Source organism: Lissotriton helveticus, chromosome 3_1 (assembly GCF_964261635.1).
Source record: "Lissotriton helveticus chromosome 3_1, aLisHel1.1, whole genome shotgun sequence".
NCBI classification, from domain to species: domain Eukaryota; kingdom Metazoa; phylum Chordata; class Amphibia; order Caudata; family Salamandridae; genus Lissotriton; species Lissotriton helveticus.
In genome coordinates this window covers 1,837,988,551-1,838,007,752 of record NC_136061.1, presented here as the reverse complement: position 1 = coordinate 1,838,007,752, position 19,202 = coordinate 1,837,988,551, and the positions used below count along the sequence as shown (strand labels likewise).

The 19,202-nt window shown below is 45.8% G+C and overlaps 1 protein-coding gene across 1 annotated transcript in view; it reads right to left on the bottom strand.

Annotated features, from left to right (window-relative positions):
- Nucleotides 1-19,202, bottom strand: part of LOC144824333 (uncharacterized) — a 610,480-nt gene that overhangs the window by 150,826 nt on the left and 440,452 nt on the right. The window contains exon 19 of the mRNA XM_078683450.1: nt 17,946-18,053. Within this exon, the coding sequence (XP_078539576.1) occupies nt 17,946-18,053 (108 nt within the window). The remainder of the gene's footprint in view (nt 1-17,945; nt 18,054-19,202) is intronic.

The window sequence follows — 19,202 nt, the reverse complement described above, 5'->3', positions numbered from 1 at the left end:
GAGGCACAGAGAGAAACGCGCTTCAGGGGCAAGCACTGGCAGGCTCATCGTTATGGTGAAGGGGAGCGCCCTGGCATGGCGTTGGCGGACGTAATCTGGCATCCGTGACACTCTAGTTTTGTGTTGGAGATAGTAGGCCTGAATGGCAAGCGCCACTGTGATACTGCGAGCATTCTTGGTGACTTCACCAGCCACTATGAAGCTCTGTACACGACCTCTGGCTCCCAAAACTTAGACCTGGATGAATACCTGGGAGACGTAGCACTTGGATGGCTCAGTGATGTACATCAGGAATTTCTATGTGCGCCCTTTGAATTGGACGAAATGCGTGAGGCCATAATGGGCCTTCAGTCGGGTAAGGCCACGGGGATGGATGGCATACCCGTTGAATTTTATAAAGCTTACTTTGATTTGATGGCCCCCATTCTGCATGAAGTCTATGAGGAATCACTAGATGTGGGCTCTCTACCTGGCTCTATGTGGGAAGCTCTTATTATGTTGTTGTTAAAGCCAGATAAACCTGCTCACCTATGCAGGTCATACCGGCCACTTTCCCTCCTAAATTGCGACGCCAAGAACTTAGCCAAACTCCTCGCCAACCGAGTTAGCCTTTTGTTGGAGCACCTGATCTTACCAGATCAATCTGGATTTGTCCCTGGTAGATCCACCTCCCATAACTTAAGGACCCTCTTTACATTGCTGCATAATGTTGCCCCTGAACTACCCTTTGCAGCGGTCTTTCTGGACGCAACGAAAGCTTTTGACTCACTTGAGTGGCCATTCCTTTTTGGAATAATGAAACGCATGGACTTCCCCCCTTTGTTTTTATCCTGGATACGTTTTCTGTATCATCAGCCTGGGGCGAAGGTGCTGATTAATGGACAGTTGTCCCAAAATTTTTTGATCACTAGTGGCACGCGTCAAGGGTGCCCATTGTCCCCGCCTTTGTTTGCTCTCATCACAGAACCGTTGGCGGCGCGCCTACGACAGCGCAACAATGATTTAGCTCTCAGAGTTTCCTTTCCAGTAAAGAATTGGCTTGGTAGTTTGGTCTGCCCTGTTCCCATGATGCACTGGGCCAGGGTCAGACTAATTTGCATGTAGCCAGGTTCTGAACTGGGATGGTGCAGTGAGCTAAAAAACGGTGATGGATCAAGCCCTGATCTTTTGACTGGGTAGGAGTGTTCTGCTTAATTCAGAAACTCTGTCCATCACCACCCCCTTTTGAATCGTTTTGGCCACCACAAGTGTGGAAGGGTATGCTCAGATGTGAGTCCCTTGCTCACTGCACCATCAGGATTCAAGCAAGCCGGGCCGAAGACGGCTGTAATGCCAGAAACCGGTCCCCGGAGCTTGTTTCCTTTCCAGTAAAGAATTGGCTTGGTAGTTTGGTCTGCCCTGTTCCCATGATGCACTGGGCCAGGGTCAGACTAATTTGCATGTAGCCAGGTTCTGAACTGGGATGGTGCAGTGAGCTAAAAAACGGTGATGGATCAAGCCCTGATCTTTTGACTGGGTAGGAGTGTTCTGCTTAATTCAGAAACTCTGTCCATCACCACCCCCTTTTGAATCGTTTTGGCCACCACAAGTGTGGAAGGGTATGCTCAGATGTGAGTCCCTTGCTCACTGCACCATCAGGATTCAAGCAAGCCGGGCCGAAGACGGCTGTAATGCCAGAAACCGGTCCCCGGAAGCTTGTTTCCTTTCCAGTAAAGAATTGGCTTGGTAGTTTGGTCTGCCCTGTTCCCATGATGCACTGGGCCAGGGTCAGACTAATTTGCATGTAGCCAGGTTCTGAACTGGGATGGTGCAGTGAGCTAAAAAACGGTGATGGATCAAGCCCTGATCTTTTGACTGGGTAGGAGTGTTCTGCTTAATTCAGAAACTCTGTCCATCACCACCCCCTTTTGAATCGTTTTGGCCACCACAAGTGTGGAAGGGTATGCTCAGATGTGAGTCCCTTGCTCACTGCACCATCAGGATTCAAGCAAGCCGGGCCGAAGACGGCTGTAATGCCAGAAACCGGTCCCCGGAAGCTTGTTTCCTTTCCAGTAAAGAATTGGCTTGGTAGTTTGGTCTGCCCTGTTCCCATGATGCACTGGGCCAGGGTCAGACTAATTTGCATGTAGCCAGGTTCTGAACTGGGATGGTGCAGTGAGCTAAAAAACGGTGATGGATCAAGCCCTGATCTTTTGACTGGGTAGGAGTGTTCTGCTTAATTCAGAAACTCTGTCCATCACCACCCCCTTTTGAATCGTTTTGGCCACCACAAGTGTGGAAGGGTATGCTCAGATGTGAGTCCCTTGCTCACTGCACCATCAGGATTCAAGCAAGCCGGGCCGAAGACGGCTGTAATGCCAGAAACCGGTCCCCGGAAGCTTGTTTCCTTTCCAGTAAAGAATTGGCTTGGTAGTTTGGTCTGCCCTGTTCCCATGATGCACTGGGCCAGGGTCAGACTAATTTGCATGTAGCCAGGTTCTGAACTGGGATGGTGCAGTGAGCTAAAAAACGGTGATGGATCAAGCCCTGATCTTTTGACTGGGTAGGAGTGTTCTGCTTAATTCAGAAACTCTGTCCATCACCACCCCCTTTTGAATCGTTTTGGCCACCACAAGTGTGGAAGGGTATGCTCAGATGTGAGTCCCTTGCTCACTGCACCATCAGGATTCAAGCAAGCCGGGCCGAAGACGGCTGTAATGCCAGAAACCGGTCCCCGGAAGCTTGTTTCCTTTCCAGTAAAGAATTGGCTTGGTAGTTTGGTCTGCCCTGTTCCCATGATGCACTGGGCCAGGGTCAGACTAATTTGCATGTAGCCAGGTTCTGAACTGGGATGGTGCAGTGAGCTAAAAAACGGTGATGGATCAAGCCCTGATCTTTTGACTGGGTAGGAGTGTTCTGCTTAATTCAGAAACTCTGTCCATCACCACCCCCTTTTGAATCGTTTTGGCCACCACAAGTGTGGAAGGGTATGCTCAGATGTGAGTCCCTTGCTCACTGCACCATCAGGATTCAAGCAAGCCGGGCCGAAGACGGCTGTAATGCCAGAAACCGGTCCCCGGAAGCTTGTTTCCTTTCCAGTAAAGAATTGGCTTGGTAGTTTGGTCTGCCCTGTTCCCATGATGCACTGGGCCAGGGTCAGACTAATTTGCATGTAGCCAGGTTCTGAGCTGGGATGGTGCAGTGAGCTAAAAAACGGTGATGGATCAAGCCCTGATCTTTTGACTGGGTAGGAGTGTTCTGCTTAATTCAGAAACTCTGTCCATCACCACCCCCTTTTGAATCGTTTTGGCCACCACAAGTGTGGAAGGGTATGCTCAGATGTGAGTCCCTTGCTCACTGCACCATCAGGATTCAAGCAAGCCGGGCCGAAGACGGCTGTAATGCCAGAAACCGGTCCCCGGAAGCTTGTTTCCTTTCCAGTAAAGAATTGGCTTGGTAGTTTGGTCTGCCCTGTTCCCATGATGCACTGGGCCAGGGTCAGACTAATTTGCATGTAGCCAGGTTCTGAACTGGGATGGTGCAGTGAGCTAAAAAACGGTGATGGATCAAGCCCTGATCTTTTAACTGGGTAGGAGTGTTCTGCTTCATTCAGAAACGCTGTCCATCACCACCCCCTTTTGAATCGTTTTGGCCACCACAAGTGTGGAAGGGTATGCTCAGATGTGAGTCCCTTGCTCACTGCACCATCAGGATTCAAGCAAGCCGGGCCGAAGACGGCTGTAATGCCAGAAACCGGTCCCCGGAAGCTTGTTTCCTTTCCAGTAAAGAATTGGCTTGGTAGTTTGGTCTGCCCTGTTCCCATGATGCACTGGGCCAGGGTCAGACTAATTTGCATGTAGCCAGGTTCTGAACTGGGATGGTGCAGTGAGCTAAAAAACGGTGATGGATCAAGCCCTGATCTTTTGACTGGGTAGGAGTGTTCTGCTTAATTCAGAAACTCTGTCCATCACCACCCCCTTTTGAATCGTTTTGGCCACCACAAGTGTGGAAGGGTATGCTCAGATGTGAGTCCCTTGCTCACTGCACCATCAGGATTCAAGCAAGCCGGGCCGAAGACGGCTGTAATGCCAGAAACCGGTCCCCGGAAGCTTGTTTCCTTTCCAGTAAAGAATTGGCTTGGTAGTTTGGTCTGCCCTGTTCCCATGATGCACTGGGCCAGGGTCAGACTAATTTGCATGTAGCCAGGTTCTGAACTGGGATGGTGCAGTGAGCTAAAAAACGGTGATGGATCAAGCCCTGATCTTTTGACTGGGTAGGAGTGTTCTGCTTAATTCAGAAACTCTGTCCATCACCACCCCCTTTTGAATCGTTTTAGCTCTCCGATGTAACATGAGGCAGATATTAATTTCCATGTATGCTGATGACACTACTCTATACGTTCGAGATCCGCAACACAATTTGAACATCCTTCTAAGAGAATTTATAACATTTGGTCATCTGTCAGGCGGTCCAATAAATTCGAGTAAGTCTTGTTTCTTCCCACTAACTGATGCGGTGACGCGTTTTCCTTTGGACTATCCATTGTAGTGGTGCGATGGAGACTTGCAATACTTGGGCATCAAAATCACTAGGGACAGGGAAGAACTCATGAGACTCAATTATGGAGTGGCACTGTCCCGCCTCACGGATAGGGTTGCCCGCTGGATAACGCTCCCGCTTTCCATGGTACGGAGAGCATCTTTGATTAAGATGGTAATTCTACCCCAACTACTCTATTAGTTTTTAAATATTCCTTATTTTCCTGGGAGACATTTGTTTGCATCCCTCCGATCGGAACTAAGCAGGCTGGTATGGGGCGGCAAACGAGCCAGATTGAAATGGTCAATACTCACTAGACCTTATGCTGCGGGTGGGTTCGGCATTCCTGACTTTGAACTCTATTACCTTAGCGCTCAGGCAACCTACTTATACTTTTGGATTCGACAGCTCAAATACATGCCACAACTTGCGGCTGAACACTGGTTGTTGCACCCGGTACCAATAGCGGGGGCAGTATATATGACTTTGAATGCTCGAGAGCGCACGCAGACTACGGTAAAAGCCACAATCACGGCATGGCACCGGCTAACAAGCTTATTTGATCTCCCCTTGTTATACTCGCCATTGCTCCCTCTGGCCTACCACCCAGACATGTCACTGCTACAGGAGGCTGTCTTCCACAAGCTGCAGCGGTACACGTCCATTTCAACGTGGGGGACTCTTTACACTGATGGTACATTCCTGGACTCGGATGAGATGTTTAAGGACACACAACAGACTCCATTAGATAGTTTCTTGTATATCAGACTTAAACAAGGCATGAGAGCGCTGCACGCTGACTTTCCCCCTGACCCACCAATGTTCCCTCCATGACAAGCTCTGCTACAGCAGTCCTCACCTAGACGGCTGGTCTCACTCATCTATCGGATCACACACACTAGACCCATGACAATAGACTCTCCATCCCGTACCAAATGGGAGGCTGAACGGGGAACAGCCATAACAGAGGAGCAATGGGAATATTGTTGTTCGCAAACTGAGCGTGTATCTGCCAGTAGTCGGCTTCGGATACTACATTATAAATACTTGCATAGGTTGTATTGCACTCCGGCCGGCATGCACAGACACCAGCTGCGGGACACGGATAACTGCGACAGGTGTCATGCACCGCAGGCTGATTTTTTGCACTTGGCCTGGGAATGTCCTACCATTTACGAATACTGGGGACATGTCTACATAGCCCTCAACCAGATTACTAACACACACATTGGGGCAACACCTTTAATCGCATTACTGAGCTATGTCAAACAAGTCCTGATAGCGCATCGCAGATTTATAGCACTTGCTTTGTTGATGGGCAAACGCCCCATAGCCTGCAGATGGGGCAGGGGCAGAGCACCTAAATTTAAGGATTGGCTCACAGACATGATCTACTGCCAGGAGCAATCCGCCCTTTATGCTGAACTTCTGCCCAGCAGTTCTCGGCCCAGAGACATATGGGCGCCATTCACGTCTTATCTGCTGTCCCGCTCTATGGAGGAAGACCATCCAAATGTTAATGATTAGATGACTGCTGACTTTCCCCATGTTGTTAGGTGCATTAGATACCGTCTCCTGCACGCATTGTATTAGTTGATTGCTTCTGTGTTTTGTTATACCTATGTGGGATGTTTCATACTGTCAGGGCTCCTGGACATACCTTTTTTCAACTTTCCATGTTAGTCCTGATTATGCCTGTATATATTGAACGATGGGGGTTACTGTGCTAAGATGTACTGACTATTATTGGCTGATTATAAATCATGAGACTTGAGATTTCCAAAGATTTTCTGTGTTCACCGCAGCCTTCTTTTTGTATGGGTTTTATCATGCACATGGCTGTTTGTCAAACGAATATACATTAGAACGCGGCCGGCCCAAAGCGGTTGTAGGCGGCTTGCTGTGTTAACAAAGTTCTGATCGCTATTTTTGATGCTGGAAGCATATACTGTCCATGAGCGCTGCCGGCCAAACAAATGGTTGTAGGCATGGAGCTGTGTAAACCCTTTCACTAAACTAATAAAAAAATACAAAAGTAAAAAATAAAATAAAAAAAGATATGGAGCAACAGGCACACAACTTGGGGCTGGGCATTGAGGCTCGGATGCTTGCTGTGTACCGTAAACAGGCGCAGCACATGGCAGCAATGCAGCTGCAGCTATATAAAACTGCACGCAACATTAGTCTCCTCACTGAGAGTGTGCAGGAACTAACCACAGCGGTGAAGGAGAGCAACCAGCTGATGGTGGCGCAGCAGGACATCACCCGCAGATGCCACAGGCAGCTGCTGACACAGCTATCTGCCTACACACGTTCAAACCACCTGATTGGGAACGCCACTTCCCAGCTTTCGCGCAGATCATTGACCATGCAGATCCAGATGGTCCAATGCTGTGCTGACGTTGCAAGGGCCCTGGAGCAGGTCACCACCGCTGTGGAGAACCAACAGGCGGCCGACCATGGCAATGCAAGGGGGGGCCATGATGACAGCAAAGGTTCATCTAGCCTCAGCAGCCTGTCTGTGCCGGTGCAATCAGAAAACAAATATTCCTCATGTCAATCATTCATGTGGCTTGCATGAGTGCAGTGTTGTGTGAGGGGTATGGGTGCACTAGAAATAGTTCTGTGTGATGTTGGCACGGCGCCTGTGACCTTCAGCAGGATTCTCCACGTGTGCATGATGCACATGTGCAGGTGGCAGGTTGTCCCCCTCCGACTCACTACCAGACACCTCCACAGGTATCCTCCGCTTGGTGGCAATATTGTGAAGTATGGCACACACAGCCACGATGCGGCAGCAGATCTCAGGCCGGTATTTGAGGGCCCGCCAGTCTTGTGGAGGTTCTGGAATCGACTCTTTAACATGCCAAATGTCCGCTCTATCACATTTCTGGTGTGTATATGCGCAGCATTGTACCGCCATTCCTGTGATGTTGCAGGGTTGAGGTATGGGGTGAGGAGGTATTCACGGAGCCCGTAGGTGCTGTCACCTGAATGGAGGAGCAGAGGGTCAGTGCCTGTTATGCGCGGCAACATGGTCTTAACATACTGTATGTGGGCATGTGTACTGTACTTACCTAGGAGATGTCCCTCGCCAAAATCACCTCGGCCAAGCGGGTGTGTATGCCGCTGTGCCGGAAGATAAATGAATCATGCGTGCTCCCCGGGAATTGTGCCACAATGTCTGTAATGATGGTCTTTGCATTGCAGACCATCTGAATGTTGAGGGAGTGGTAAGACTTGTGGTTCCGGTACATGTATTCGGTCTCTGCGGGTGGACATATGTGAATGTGGGTGCAGTCGATGCAGCCAATTACATGGGGGAAATGGGCGGTGTTGTAGAAGTCCAGTTTTGTTTGCATTAAGTCCTGTTGGGCTGTTGGGAAGGTGATGTAGTGATTTTTCCGGCTCAGCATGGCATCGAGGAAACTCTGTAGGCAGCGTGACAGTGTACTCTGGGATATGCCCCCTGCATATGCGACTATCCCCTGAAAGCTGCCGGAGGCCAGGAGGTGCAGGCAGCACAGGACCTGGACATGGGGGGGCACGGCATTGGTCCGCCGTGTTGGGTGCTGCATCAGGGGGTCAAAGTCCCTGATGAGCTTCGTAATCATTGTCCCATTGAGCCTGTATTTGGAGTAGATCTCCTCTTCAGTCTGTCCCAGGAGTGTAATCCGCAGCCGGAAGATGCGCTCCTGGATCCTGCGTCGGTTCTGGGCTGCAGCCTGGAGCCTTAGCCACCTTGCCACGATGTAGAGACCTGCCATTGTGACTTTCCTCATGCTCCTACTGAGTCTTCTTAAGTGTGTTTGATTTACCCAACACCTGTTTCTTGTTTGCCATCCCCAATTGGAATTCATGGTTACCACCTGGTTTGGCTTCTCCTTAAATTGCGACTCGTAAATAGCGATTTATGGTATTTTCGCTATTTGCGAGTGTTGATGAATGGGAATAGCGATTTATTAGCGAATTCGCTATTTGGATGCAAATTTGCTATTGATTTCGCTATTTGTGTTGGTAATCGCTGTTAAGGAATCGCAATGGGGGTTTCCAAATGGTTTTGCGATTCTTTGCTTTGTGATTTCGCTATTTTCTGCTTTTGTACTTGATGCATTGCGGAAGTGGGAATTGAATTCGCAATTGCTGTTTCGCAGGATGTGTCCTTCCCTGAATCTAGGACCGGCAGCCTCAGCAATGTGAAAGTATCTTCTAATTCTCTCATGGGAAAGGTGTAATCTCAGCAGCACATAATTAATTAATTTGAAACGTATTCCTGGAGACTTTCAGTACTCGTTCCAGAATCATTTCCCAGTACTTGCTCGTGATAGGAATTCCAGATTGCCTTCCCATTGTGTCCATAAGTGCTCCTGCGCATGTTGACAATCAATCAATCAATGAAAAAAAGCTTTATCCGATTTAAAGTATTAATCATAAAAGCACAGTTTACCAAATACAATTACATATAATTACACAAATTCCATATACAAGAAACACAGTTAAAATGTTCTTACTCATGTTCCCCATTGTTTTCCTTGCGTTGATAACACGTGTCAAATAAGTGACCACTGAAGACGTAAACATCTCATTTTCTAAGGATTGTAACACCAGGAATGCCAAGCGGCGTTATTTTAACCCCAAAATGTTTAAAATCAGCACTATCAATCTTTTTCTTAAGAGAGAATAAAACCTACAGAATAAAAAGATGTGCATCGTAAATTGTTATGATAGGTCATCACCTGGACAAGGAAGCAAATTTTTGAACCAATCATTTGTAACGGGGAAACGTATGAGTCTATGAAAAGATCCTAAGCGGAAACGAATCAACAGCATCCTATCATAGCTCCCAGATACATGCACAAGATAGACATTTTTGAACCAATCATTTGTAACGGGGAAACGTATGAGTTTATGAAAAGACCCTAAGCAGAAACGAGTCAATAGCATCCTATCATAACTCCCAGATACATGCACAAGATAGAAATTGTTAAACCGTTGGTTTAACAATTTCTTGTGAGAATCTTATAGACTGTAAGTGGGTTAAAAAACCTGCTTTCAATGTTTTTCTCGAGATTAAAACAATGCTATCCAGCCTGGCAAAATATTCGGGGTGTCCAATATCACTCATGACATTTTTAATAGAGTTTAACCAAGGGATAGAAGATAGCCTGTGCAGCCTTACACAGTTGTTGATGATGTCCTGATTCAAACCGGTGTGAGTTGTCGCACATATCTTATGCCATAACAGAATTGGTTTGATTTTAAGCAGATCCAAGAGGTATGGAATCCCCAGTTCAGAATGGCAAATAAACATAACAGTGCTACTGGGAACCGCCAATAAATATCTTGTGAATGCATTCTCAATTAATTGTAACTGCTGTACATTCGTATGTCCCCAAATGCCTGCTTGGTACATGGCTGTACTTTGATACTTAGCTTTATAAATTAATATTAGTTCCGACTGGTCTTCTACCTATTCTTCTTGCAAAGTTGACCAGAGCACCAGTTGCTCTAGAGAACAACACTTTCCTTGCCAACACCGCTGGAGACCAAGTCCCTTTATAATCAAAGTGGATGCCCAAATACGGAAATCTATTTGTAAATTTCACCTTGGTATTGTTAATAAAGATATCCCGACTTTTTGCAATATTCTTGCCACATTTCATTATTTAGGTATTAGTAATGTTTACTTCCAAGCCCCTAGATTGCATAAATGTAGCAAAACTGTTCACAACTCTTTGCAACCCTAATTGGGTGCAGGCAATTAAAACCACATCATCTGCTTATAGTAATGCAGGAATAGGGAGCTTAATAATAAAAGGAAGGTCCTGGTATTGATAAATTAAAACTTGGACAAGGCCATTTATATATAGAGTAAAAAGAAAAGTACCGAGCACACAACCTTGTCTCACTCCTTTTCTAATCTGAAATTTAGCTATGCATTCACCCTGCTTTCCAAAACGAACCCTTACACCTGCCCTTCTATAAAGCTGCCTCATGAAGTTTACAAGGGGTGGATCCACAACCATATCCGCAAGTGTGCCCCAAAGCCTATCGTGTCTCACACAATCAAACACAGAGCTGAGGTACACAAAGGCTACAAAAACCTACCTTATTTAGCCTGAGTGTATTTACCAATCACAAGGCTTAAATTTAACCCTTGTTCTGTTGTCCCTAAACCTTGGCGAAACCCATATTGTAAGTCAGAGATGACACCCGTATCTTCAGCCCAGGTCTGTAATCTTTTTAAAATAACATGCCCTGTCACTTTCAGGAAGGAATCCAAAAGGGAAATTGGACGGTAACATGCCGGTTTGTTACGGTCCCCCTATCGGGACCAGAATTGAATCAGACCAGGATGATGAAATAAAACCCTGGTGACAACAAGCGTTTAAAACAAGAGTTAACAGTGGACCTCACAGGGGGAGGTTTGATTTATTTACAACTACTGGCAAGCCCTGCGGCCCGGAGCTTTTCCTCTGGCACTAGCGTTTATGGCACTTATAACTTCATCTAAAGAAAAATGTAAATTCAAAGGAAACATATTAGAAAGATCAATCTCTAAAAAAGAATCACATTCCACTCGGTGCTCAGCCAGATTATCATCGTTATATAGAGTAGTAAAGTGGTCCACCCATATGTCCTCACTAATCACTATTTCCATTGCTGGAATGTCTCTTGGAGCAAGAAAGGACCCGTTAACAGCCTTCCAGAAGCTGGTATTGTCCCTGCGTAATGACGCTTCGTGCAGGGCCCTCCACGAGTCAGCTCTTACTATTTCCTTGCGTTCCTCTAGAGCATGCCTGTATGCTCGTCTGGCTAGGTTGATTTTCAGCTGGTTTCTATCCTGCTTATGTAGAACTTTTTTTAAGTTAGTGTGGGCTTTAGTACAAACAGAGTCAAACCACCCCTGCTTATTTGATTGTCTATACTTAGAATCCTCGGTTAAACACTTCTTAATCTCGGTAAAAATAAGGCAGAAAGAATTCAGGACCTCCACATAGGTAGCGGAGTCATTAAGACAAACTGCAAAGGCACATTATATTTAGGGGCATATAATCAAGTAAGGGCGTTACATTATCGCCGCTTTTATCGGTAGGAAACTGCCGATAAAGCGGCGATAATGGGCTTGATAATATGCTCTATGAATTCCATTCAAAGCCCATGTTAGATGTGAAGACATCTAACATGGGCTTCGATTGAAATTCATAGAGCATATTATCAAGCTCATTATCGCCGCTTTATCAGCAGTTTCCTGCCGATAAAAGCGGCGATAATGTAACGCCCTTACTTGATAATATGTTATTAATAATTTATTCAACTCTAGCGGATCAACTTTAGCCCAACGCAAGGAATAACCATGAAGTCTATTAAGAGCAACATCAATTGGATATTGATCGGGTGTCCTCCCCTTGCGTGGCACAAAGCGTGATAAGTGGAATAAAATACTAATTGGAAAGTGGTCACCCTACTCGAATGGCGGTGTGTAAGCAATATAAACTCAATGATGGAGCCACAGCCTCTGCCTTTATATGTACCCCAAAATTGAACTGTTGGGGAACATAGTTCATTTGCGAACCCCAAATCAAATTGAAACAACATTGAATTTACTGCATCCCTAGATGTTGTGTGTGGGAAATGAGCCTGCTCAACACCTTTTTCAAGAGCTAAACCATAAGTGCCCCGCATCGCATGTTGACACAGGATATGATTACAATTCCCACCCCAGATAATACACGTCATTAGAGATCTCGTCCTGACAAAAGGTCATTCTGTAATTTGTTCAACACACCCCCAAGCAGTTCAGTAGGTATATTATTATAAACATTTAGCAGAGCAACACCGTGCTTCTTATCCGTACTAAATAGCACAATCTGATAATAAGTAGCCGAGATGTTGAATGTTACATTATCAAAATTAACACTATTAGATATGTAGGTGCACAGACCACCCTTGTTTCTCCCGTGAGCTGAATTAACTGCTGATGAATGGAATGTTTTATAACTCTTTATGTGCAGCGGATGCTCCAGCCAAGTTTCCTGCAAGCACAATATGGGAAAATCTTCGATGAATTTCAACCATTGGGGATCACTAACTTTTGGGGGCAAACCAGCAACATTCCCCCAAACATTTTGCAAGTGACCGGCCTATGCACTAGATCAACCCTATGTGTATCAACTATAGTATGGCTGTCATTTTCAATTTGGGAGGCAAACTGAGACAATATATCTGGGGTGTTGGTAGGGGATCCAGTATGTATAGAACCCCCAAATCCTGCAGGCAGGATAACCGGTTCATTATTAAGGGTGACAGATTTATCAAAATATATAGGCATGGCGCAGCTCCCTGTTTGAACACGTGGAGCCTCATGAACAATCGGTCAATCAATATCCTCAAGACTGGGTAAAATATCATATTGGTTAGAAACCGCAACGTTATAAGGGAATGGGGGGATGGCACGGGAACCGCTGCACAGGATTCGCGGTTGGGTGATGCGATGAGGCTTATAGAAAAAACCCAATGGTAGGATGTTAATACCGGTATAAGTTATATTTAAATTTCCAACTCTGGATAGGATTGCCTGTATTAGATGTGGGGCGCTAAATGTCAAAACTAAGCAGTCCCCTGCCAATGATTTAAATACAATCTCTGCCAACCCAAGAGACCCTTCTGGCCATTTTGAAATTGGTGAATAACGCTTGATTTAGGCCAGTTTTTGAGCCCAGCCAGAATATGGATTTATTTCTCAGGGCCTCCCATGTTTCATTCGTCTGAGTTGTAAGCACCAGAATATTAGCCAAAACAATAGTATATGTAGTAACTGCGGGGGAAGGTCAAGTATACTTGCATCCATATTTAGTTTATATGCGGTGTAGGAACTAGCTGCTCCTGGCCCCTATTATCAAATGGGGCAGGGACCCTTACATTAGAATCAGCGACACAAGTTACGGATGCCCTGTTATAAAAAGAAGGATTGGGGTGCATTTTTTGGGGTCAATATTTGTGGGAATGTTGTAAAGAATCAATTCAATTTATAAAGCTTTATTCGACATTTGTCATAAAAGCATCCTTCCTATCCCTAATACAATAAATACTATAATTAAAAATAATTCTAAAACACATATTAAACATTATGACAGTCGAATAATACACAATAAATACAACACAATTAAAATTCAGATCATTTCTATAAAAAGAGACAGTTCATGCAATGCAATAGGAAAATTTAAAACAACACCATTTCATGATACATTAACATTAGTCTTTAAAGTGCGTGTGCGTATTGACCATGCCCAGGCAAGAAATTTAGCTACGGCAACTACAAAAAATGTGGAGCAATCCGTTTCAAGTATTCTCAAGGCTGTTAATTGACTACGTGTGCCAATAATTTGGCACACTGGCTTCAGCCATTTACGTCTGGGGGAAGCATATTGTGGACAACAAAACAGCAGGTGGGAAATATGTTCAATTTGGTCCTTACAAGAATAGCAATGATCATCCCACATGGGAGACCAATGCTTTTTAAAAGCATTTACCGGTAAGGTTCCAATACGGAATTGGAAATACAGTTTCCTATCGTAAGGGCGTTCTATTATATCCCAATATATTTCACACGACGGATACATTTTAATATCCCAGAAGCGAGATGTCAGTGCTGATTGGGAGCCTTTACGAAACATTACTGTATACACCATTTCCCAGTACAGTTCTTTCAATTTTGCTTTCGATGGAAAGCTAGCCACATCATAATTTCCCCATAGATGATCCAATTTTAATAATCCAAGAAGCCCCTTGAGTTCTTTTAACCATTTGATGCAGTGGAAACGGTCAAACTCAATGACGTCCTTCAAAGCTTTAGCATAATGAGCCAGCTCTGGGGTCACCATCAAGCGCCTCCAATATAGGAGTGGCCGTAGTCTGGCTATATCCTCAATATTTTTCTTGCCGAGGTCCAATTTCAGAGTGAGCATGGGTGTGCTTTGTGGGACCATAACAAGCCCTCGCAAAAACCTATTCTCTGCACAACTCAATTCTCTCAAATTTGAGAACCCCCACAATTCAGACCCATACAAGCAGGCACCTAATACTTTCATATTGTATATCTCTAGTGCAGATTTAACCGGCTTTGTTAATGATTTACGATGTTTCAGTGCTACTGCACCAGCGAGCTGGTTAAACTTTAATAGAGTATTATCAATATGCGATTGCCACTTCATGTTTCCTTGCATAGTGATGCCTAGATAGGTAAACGCGTCGACTTTCTCTAGAGGGATGCCTTTATACTTAATTACTCCTTTGAAAGAGGACTGATAGTTTAGGCACATGAATTTAGTTTTAGTAGTATTCAATTCAAGTCCTCTACTATCACAAAATTCCCCAAAGGCATCAACCACTTTCTGGAGACCGCTCGGTGTGCGTGAGAGTAAGAGCGTGTCGTCCGCAAACATTAAGACTGGAACGTGGCGACCTGCTATAATTGGGGCGTCACTTGGGGATTTCATTAGGTGGTCAACAATTCCGTTAATATAAATTGAAAATAGTGTTGGAGCTAGCACACAGCCTTGCCTGACTCCTCGTTCTACTGGGAAGGAATCTGTGGTTTCACCTTGCTTGCCCCATCTAATTTCCGCAAAGTTATTGTCATGGAGGCGGACAAGGAGGGTAACAAATTCCCGGCTTAGACCTACATCAGCCAGGGTCTGCCACAATTTTTCCCTGGGGACTAAGTCAAAGGCTGCTTTTAGGTCTACAAAGACTGCGTACAGCGATCCCTTTTTGAGTGTGACATTTCTCCAGTAAATTGTTAAGAATCAGTTCTTGTGAGGCAGCATGTGGCAATTGCCCGTCGGGCTGTAATAATCGATCACCTGGGGGGAAAATATTAGAGTTAGTTTTTGGAGGAGGATTTGGTCTTAATCTATTTTTTAAAATATCCTCAATACCCTCCACTCTGTCCATTGGTTGGGTTAGTGAGTCAGTTACTTTTTTGTGTAATTTGCCCCCTCTAGCTGGGTATTTAGGGAGGAGTCATGTGTGTCAACCATGGGGTTCTTAGCAACCCTGGCACAAACCTTCCCTTTCGTCAGGGACTCTTCAACAGAATTTTTGTTTGTTGTTCAATAGCCCCATAGCCCCTGTCAGATAGTTCATCAGTGATTGCAGTCCAGCCCCAGCAGAATTGGCGATATTCCCCGCCTTTCTCTTACCCATCCTGGACCCTCCCACATAGTTAAATTACAAAAAGTACAGTACCCTCCGTACACCAAAAATATGTAAAGTCTGTAGCTGTCTAGGAATAACTCACCGTTTCACCCCACGCCTCTCAGGCCACCTGGCAACAAGATTTGCAGGGGGTTGGCCCAGCCTCTTCCGGGCTATGACGGGCTAAGATGGGCCCATCATGGCCCGGTCTGCGCCGTGGCCGAGCCCGGGCACACCCGTGCGCATCCCGTGTTGCAGGAAGTTTCCGTCAGCTTTATGGCACTGCTGCGCCCATCACGTCTCGTGGCCCCTCCTCACAGCACCGGCCAGGGGCTAGCAATAAAGTGCAGAGTGCAAGGTGCAATATCCTACGGCAAGGGCTCCCGCAGGAAGCCTCAGTAACCTTTATGGCGGCTCCTGAGCCCATCGCGTCTCGTGGCCTCTCCTCACAGCACCGGCCAGGGTCTAACAATAAAGTGCAGAGTGCAAGCAGGGGGGGCTCTAGGCTCATGGCGGCCCTGGGCAGGAAGCGTAGGTATGGGGCCCCCGGAGGAACAGGTAGGGGGCCCCCGGAGGAACGCAGGCGGAGAGGCCAGTAAAGATGGGGAGGTCAGGGTGTTTGGAAGTGGAACAGAGCCGGAGTCCGCCAAATCCTTGCCAGGGGTGGCTACGCAAATATGTATCCATCCTCAGCAGATTATTATATTAAGGATATATATTGGCGTGGCGGCCCCTGGGGTTTGGTGGCCCTGTGCAGGTACACAGCTTGCACATGCCTAAGGCCGCCCCTGGTGCAAGGTACAATATCCTACGGCAAGGGCTCTCGCCCCGCACAAAGCCTCAGTCAGCATTATGGCGCTCCTGTGCCCGTTGCGTCTCATCGCCACTCCTAACAGCACCGGCCAGGGGCTAACAATGAAGTGCAGAGTGCAAGCTGCAATATCCTACGGCAAGGGCTCATACTGACAATCAGTGCAGATTGCTTTTTAGAGGCAGGAAACTGTTTTAAAGGTGCAAGCCGATAAGGCCACATATCGGCATCTCTTGAGCGCTCGTGGCTCAGAAGAGCTTGTGTCCCATTTCTTTTTTGGTGCTGTGGTAAGTGCACTGTGTAAAAGAAACTGGCCCTGTGGTAAGTCAAACTCTGCTTGGAATTCCTCAAGCATTAGCAGTTCTCAAATGAGATCTTCCAGCTTCGTTGCCCCCCGCTTCAGTCCAAGTGTCAATATCTCTCCAGCATCCACCATGTGGCAGATGTTTTAACATGGACAGGGGAAAGTCAAGGAGTAGGGAATTTTACTACTCTTATGCCAGCAGCGAATGATCACTTAGAACTCTTGGATATCTCTGGAGGGGATAGTCTCACTCTAAACAACACCTTAGTGAGGTCCGAATATGTTGGCGCAAATGGGCTCGGAGTTCTGACAGGACTTCTCCTGACCACCAGCCATTGGACCAGACTGTTAAGCTAAACTGCAATATAGTACGTTTCAAAGTCAGGGGCTGCTAGTCCCCCAATCGCTGTGGAGTGCTGGATTGTGCCTAGTGCCATACGCCTCGCCTGCTTCCCATATGAAGGTGGGAGAATTCTAAAGAACTTAAGGAGGAGCTGCAGTGCAGCGATTTTCAGGAGGGTAAAACGCCTGCTACTATCAGGTATCTAGGTTTCTGATTAACTCAAAACTGAGTGACCACTCTCCAAATTAAAAGTATTTCCCGCTTCTTTATATTTTAATCGCTCATGTAAAAGAGCCTTCGTTTTGTCAGTATGATGACAATATTTTTCTCATATGCTATATGCATTGGTAATATTGGGACAACTGTCTGTGTGAGCAAGATTGCATCAGGTTTATAAAACAGGTGTGTTATCAAAGTATTTGCTGTATTGGTGAGACTGTTTATCAAGTCATGCAGTTAGGAAAGCACCTGTAAGTCTATTTTTTAAACACTCATATATTTATGTAGACCTTGGAAAACAATGTTAATTATTCAGAATGTTAGATTAGCTTGGTGGCTGTTCATCTCGGGAGTAACATGAAACAGTAGGTTCATAGAGGCCTGCCTTTTACTCCTGACGTTATCACTGATTTCACCCATTAAATTCGTATTTACACCGTACTCAGTGGCTCAGTGCTAGAGCTATGTTTGTATGGTCGGACTGTAGAGTATCTCGCTGTTGAATACTAAACCAGACCATAGGTATTGGCTGCGGGAGAGTTAGTACTTACTGCAATTAAAAGTAGGGCAGCAGCCAGCTTCATCTGACGAAACACAGGTGACTTCAAAGCCTTTTGGACAGCGTGCCACTTTTTCACTGCAGGTTTGATGTGTGCATCCTGTGCATAGAAAAACATAATGCATTATTAATTATATCATTCATCCATGAACTGTGTGCATCGAGACAAACAGGGAAGCTGGGGTTACAGCGACAAACTGCTTAAATGTTTTCACTGTCCTTATGTCTACTTTTTGCGTGTATCAATAGTGCTGACAAATACCTTTGCATTTTCTGCCCCAGTTGAAATAGTGCTTCAGCAAATCCCTCAGTAGCGCATAACAGGTACTCCTAAATGATGGCAACTACTATTAAAACTTGGGCCACAATAGCCTCTAGGTGCCTGAAGACTGTTCTTTTTATCCACCTTAATAGTACTCATTTTGTGCATCCTCAGGACGATGAAGGCTGGTTTACACTGAGCCCCGTTCTAACGTGGGTCATAACGGGCGCTAGGCCGATGGCCAGTGAACGGAGCTCTCTCACTGGTTTTATGGAATAGTAAGAGCACAAACAATGGAAAAGTGCGGATACACCCAGGGACATTATAGGGATTTTGGGTGCCCTGGGCCAATCATATTTTGGTGACCTCTGTTCAGAACAGCTTTGAATTAATGATCCAATTTCAGCTCTTTCATGCCCTCTTTGGCAGGTCACTGACAGGGCACAGGCACACTCGTGCAAATTCTAAATATGTTACATCTAATATTCAGGGATAGTGACCTGTGTTTTTAATATCGTAACATAGCAGTTGTTCACTAATATTACTGTACATAATCTCTGTGACACTGTCCCATTTTTAATGTGTGAGGTCCTGCTTTGATCTAAAAGAAACTTTTTTTGATGGATCATGAATGAAACAAACACTTTTTTTCTGCAAAATGGCTCTGATATATTCTCACACATCACACACATTAAAAATAAATGTAAGGAAACGGTGTTTAAAAATGATTCAAGGTCATCGGGGCAAGCCTCTCTGCAGGACAGAGCTGACTCTCTCTGGGGGGCCTCTGAAAGGCTGGACCATCGGCCAGAGCCCTCTTTGCCCATGCCTTAAAACGCCTCTGGATAAGCGCTACATTGCAAATATATCTACCCAAGCACATGGGGCCTCATTTATGAAAAGTGACGCATCGCTGTGTGAAAAGAGCGATGCGTCACTCTTCACTGCACCCTCCTTGCGACACCAATGATGCGTCATATTTACAGT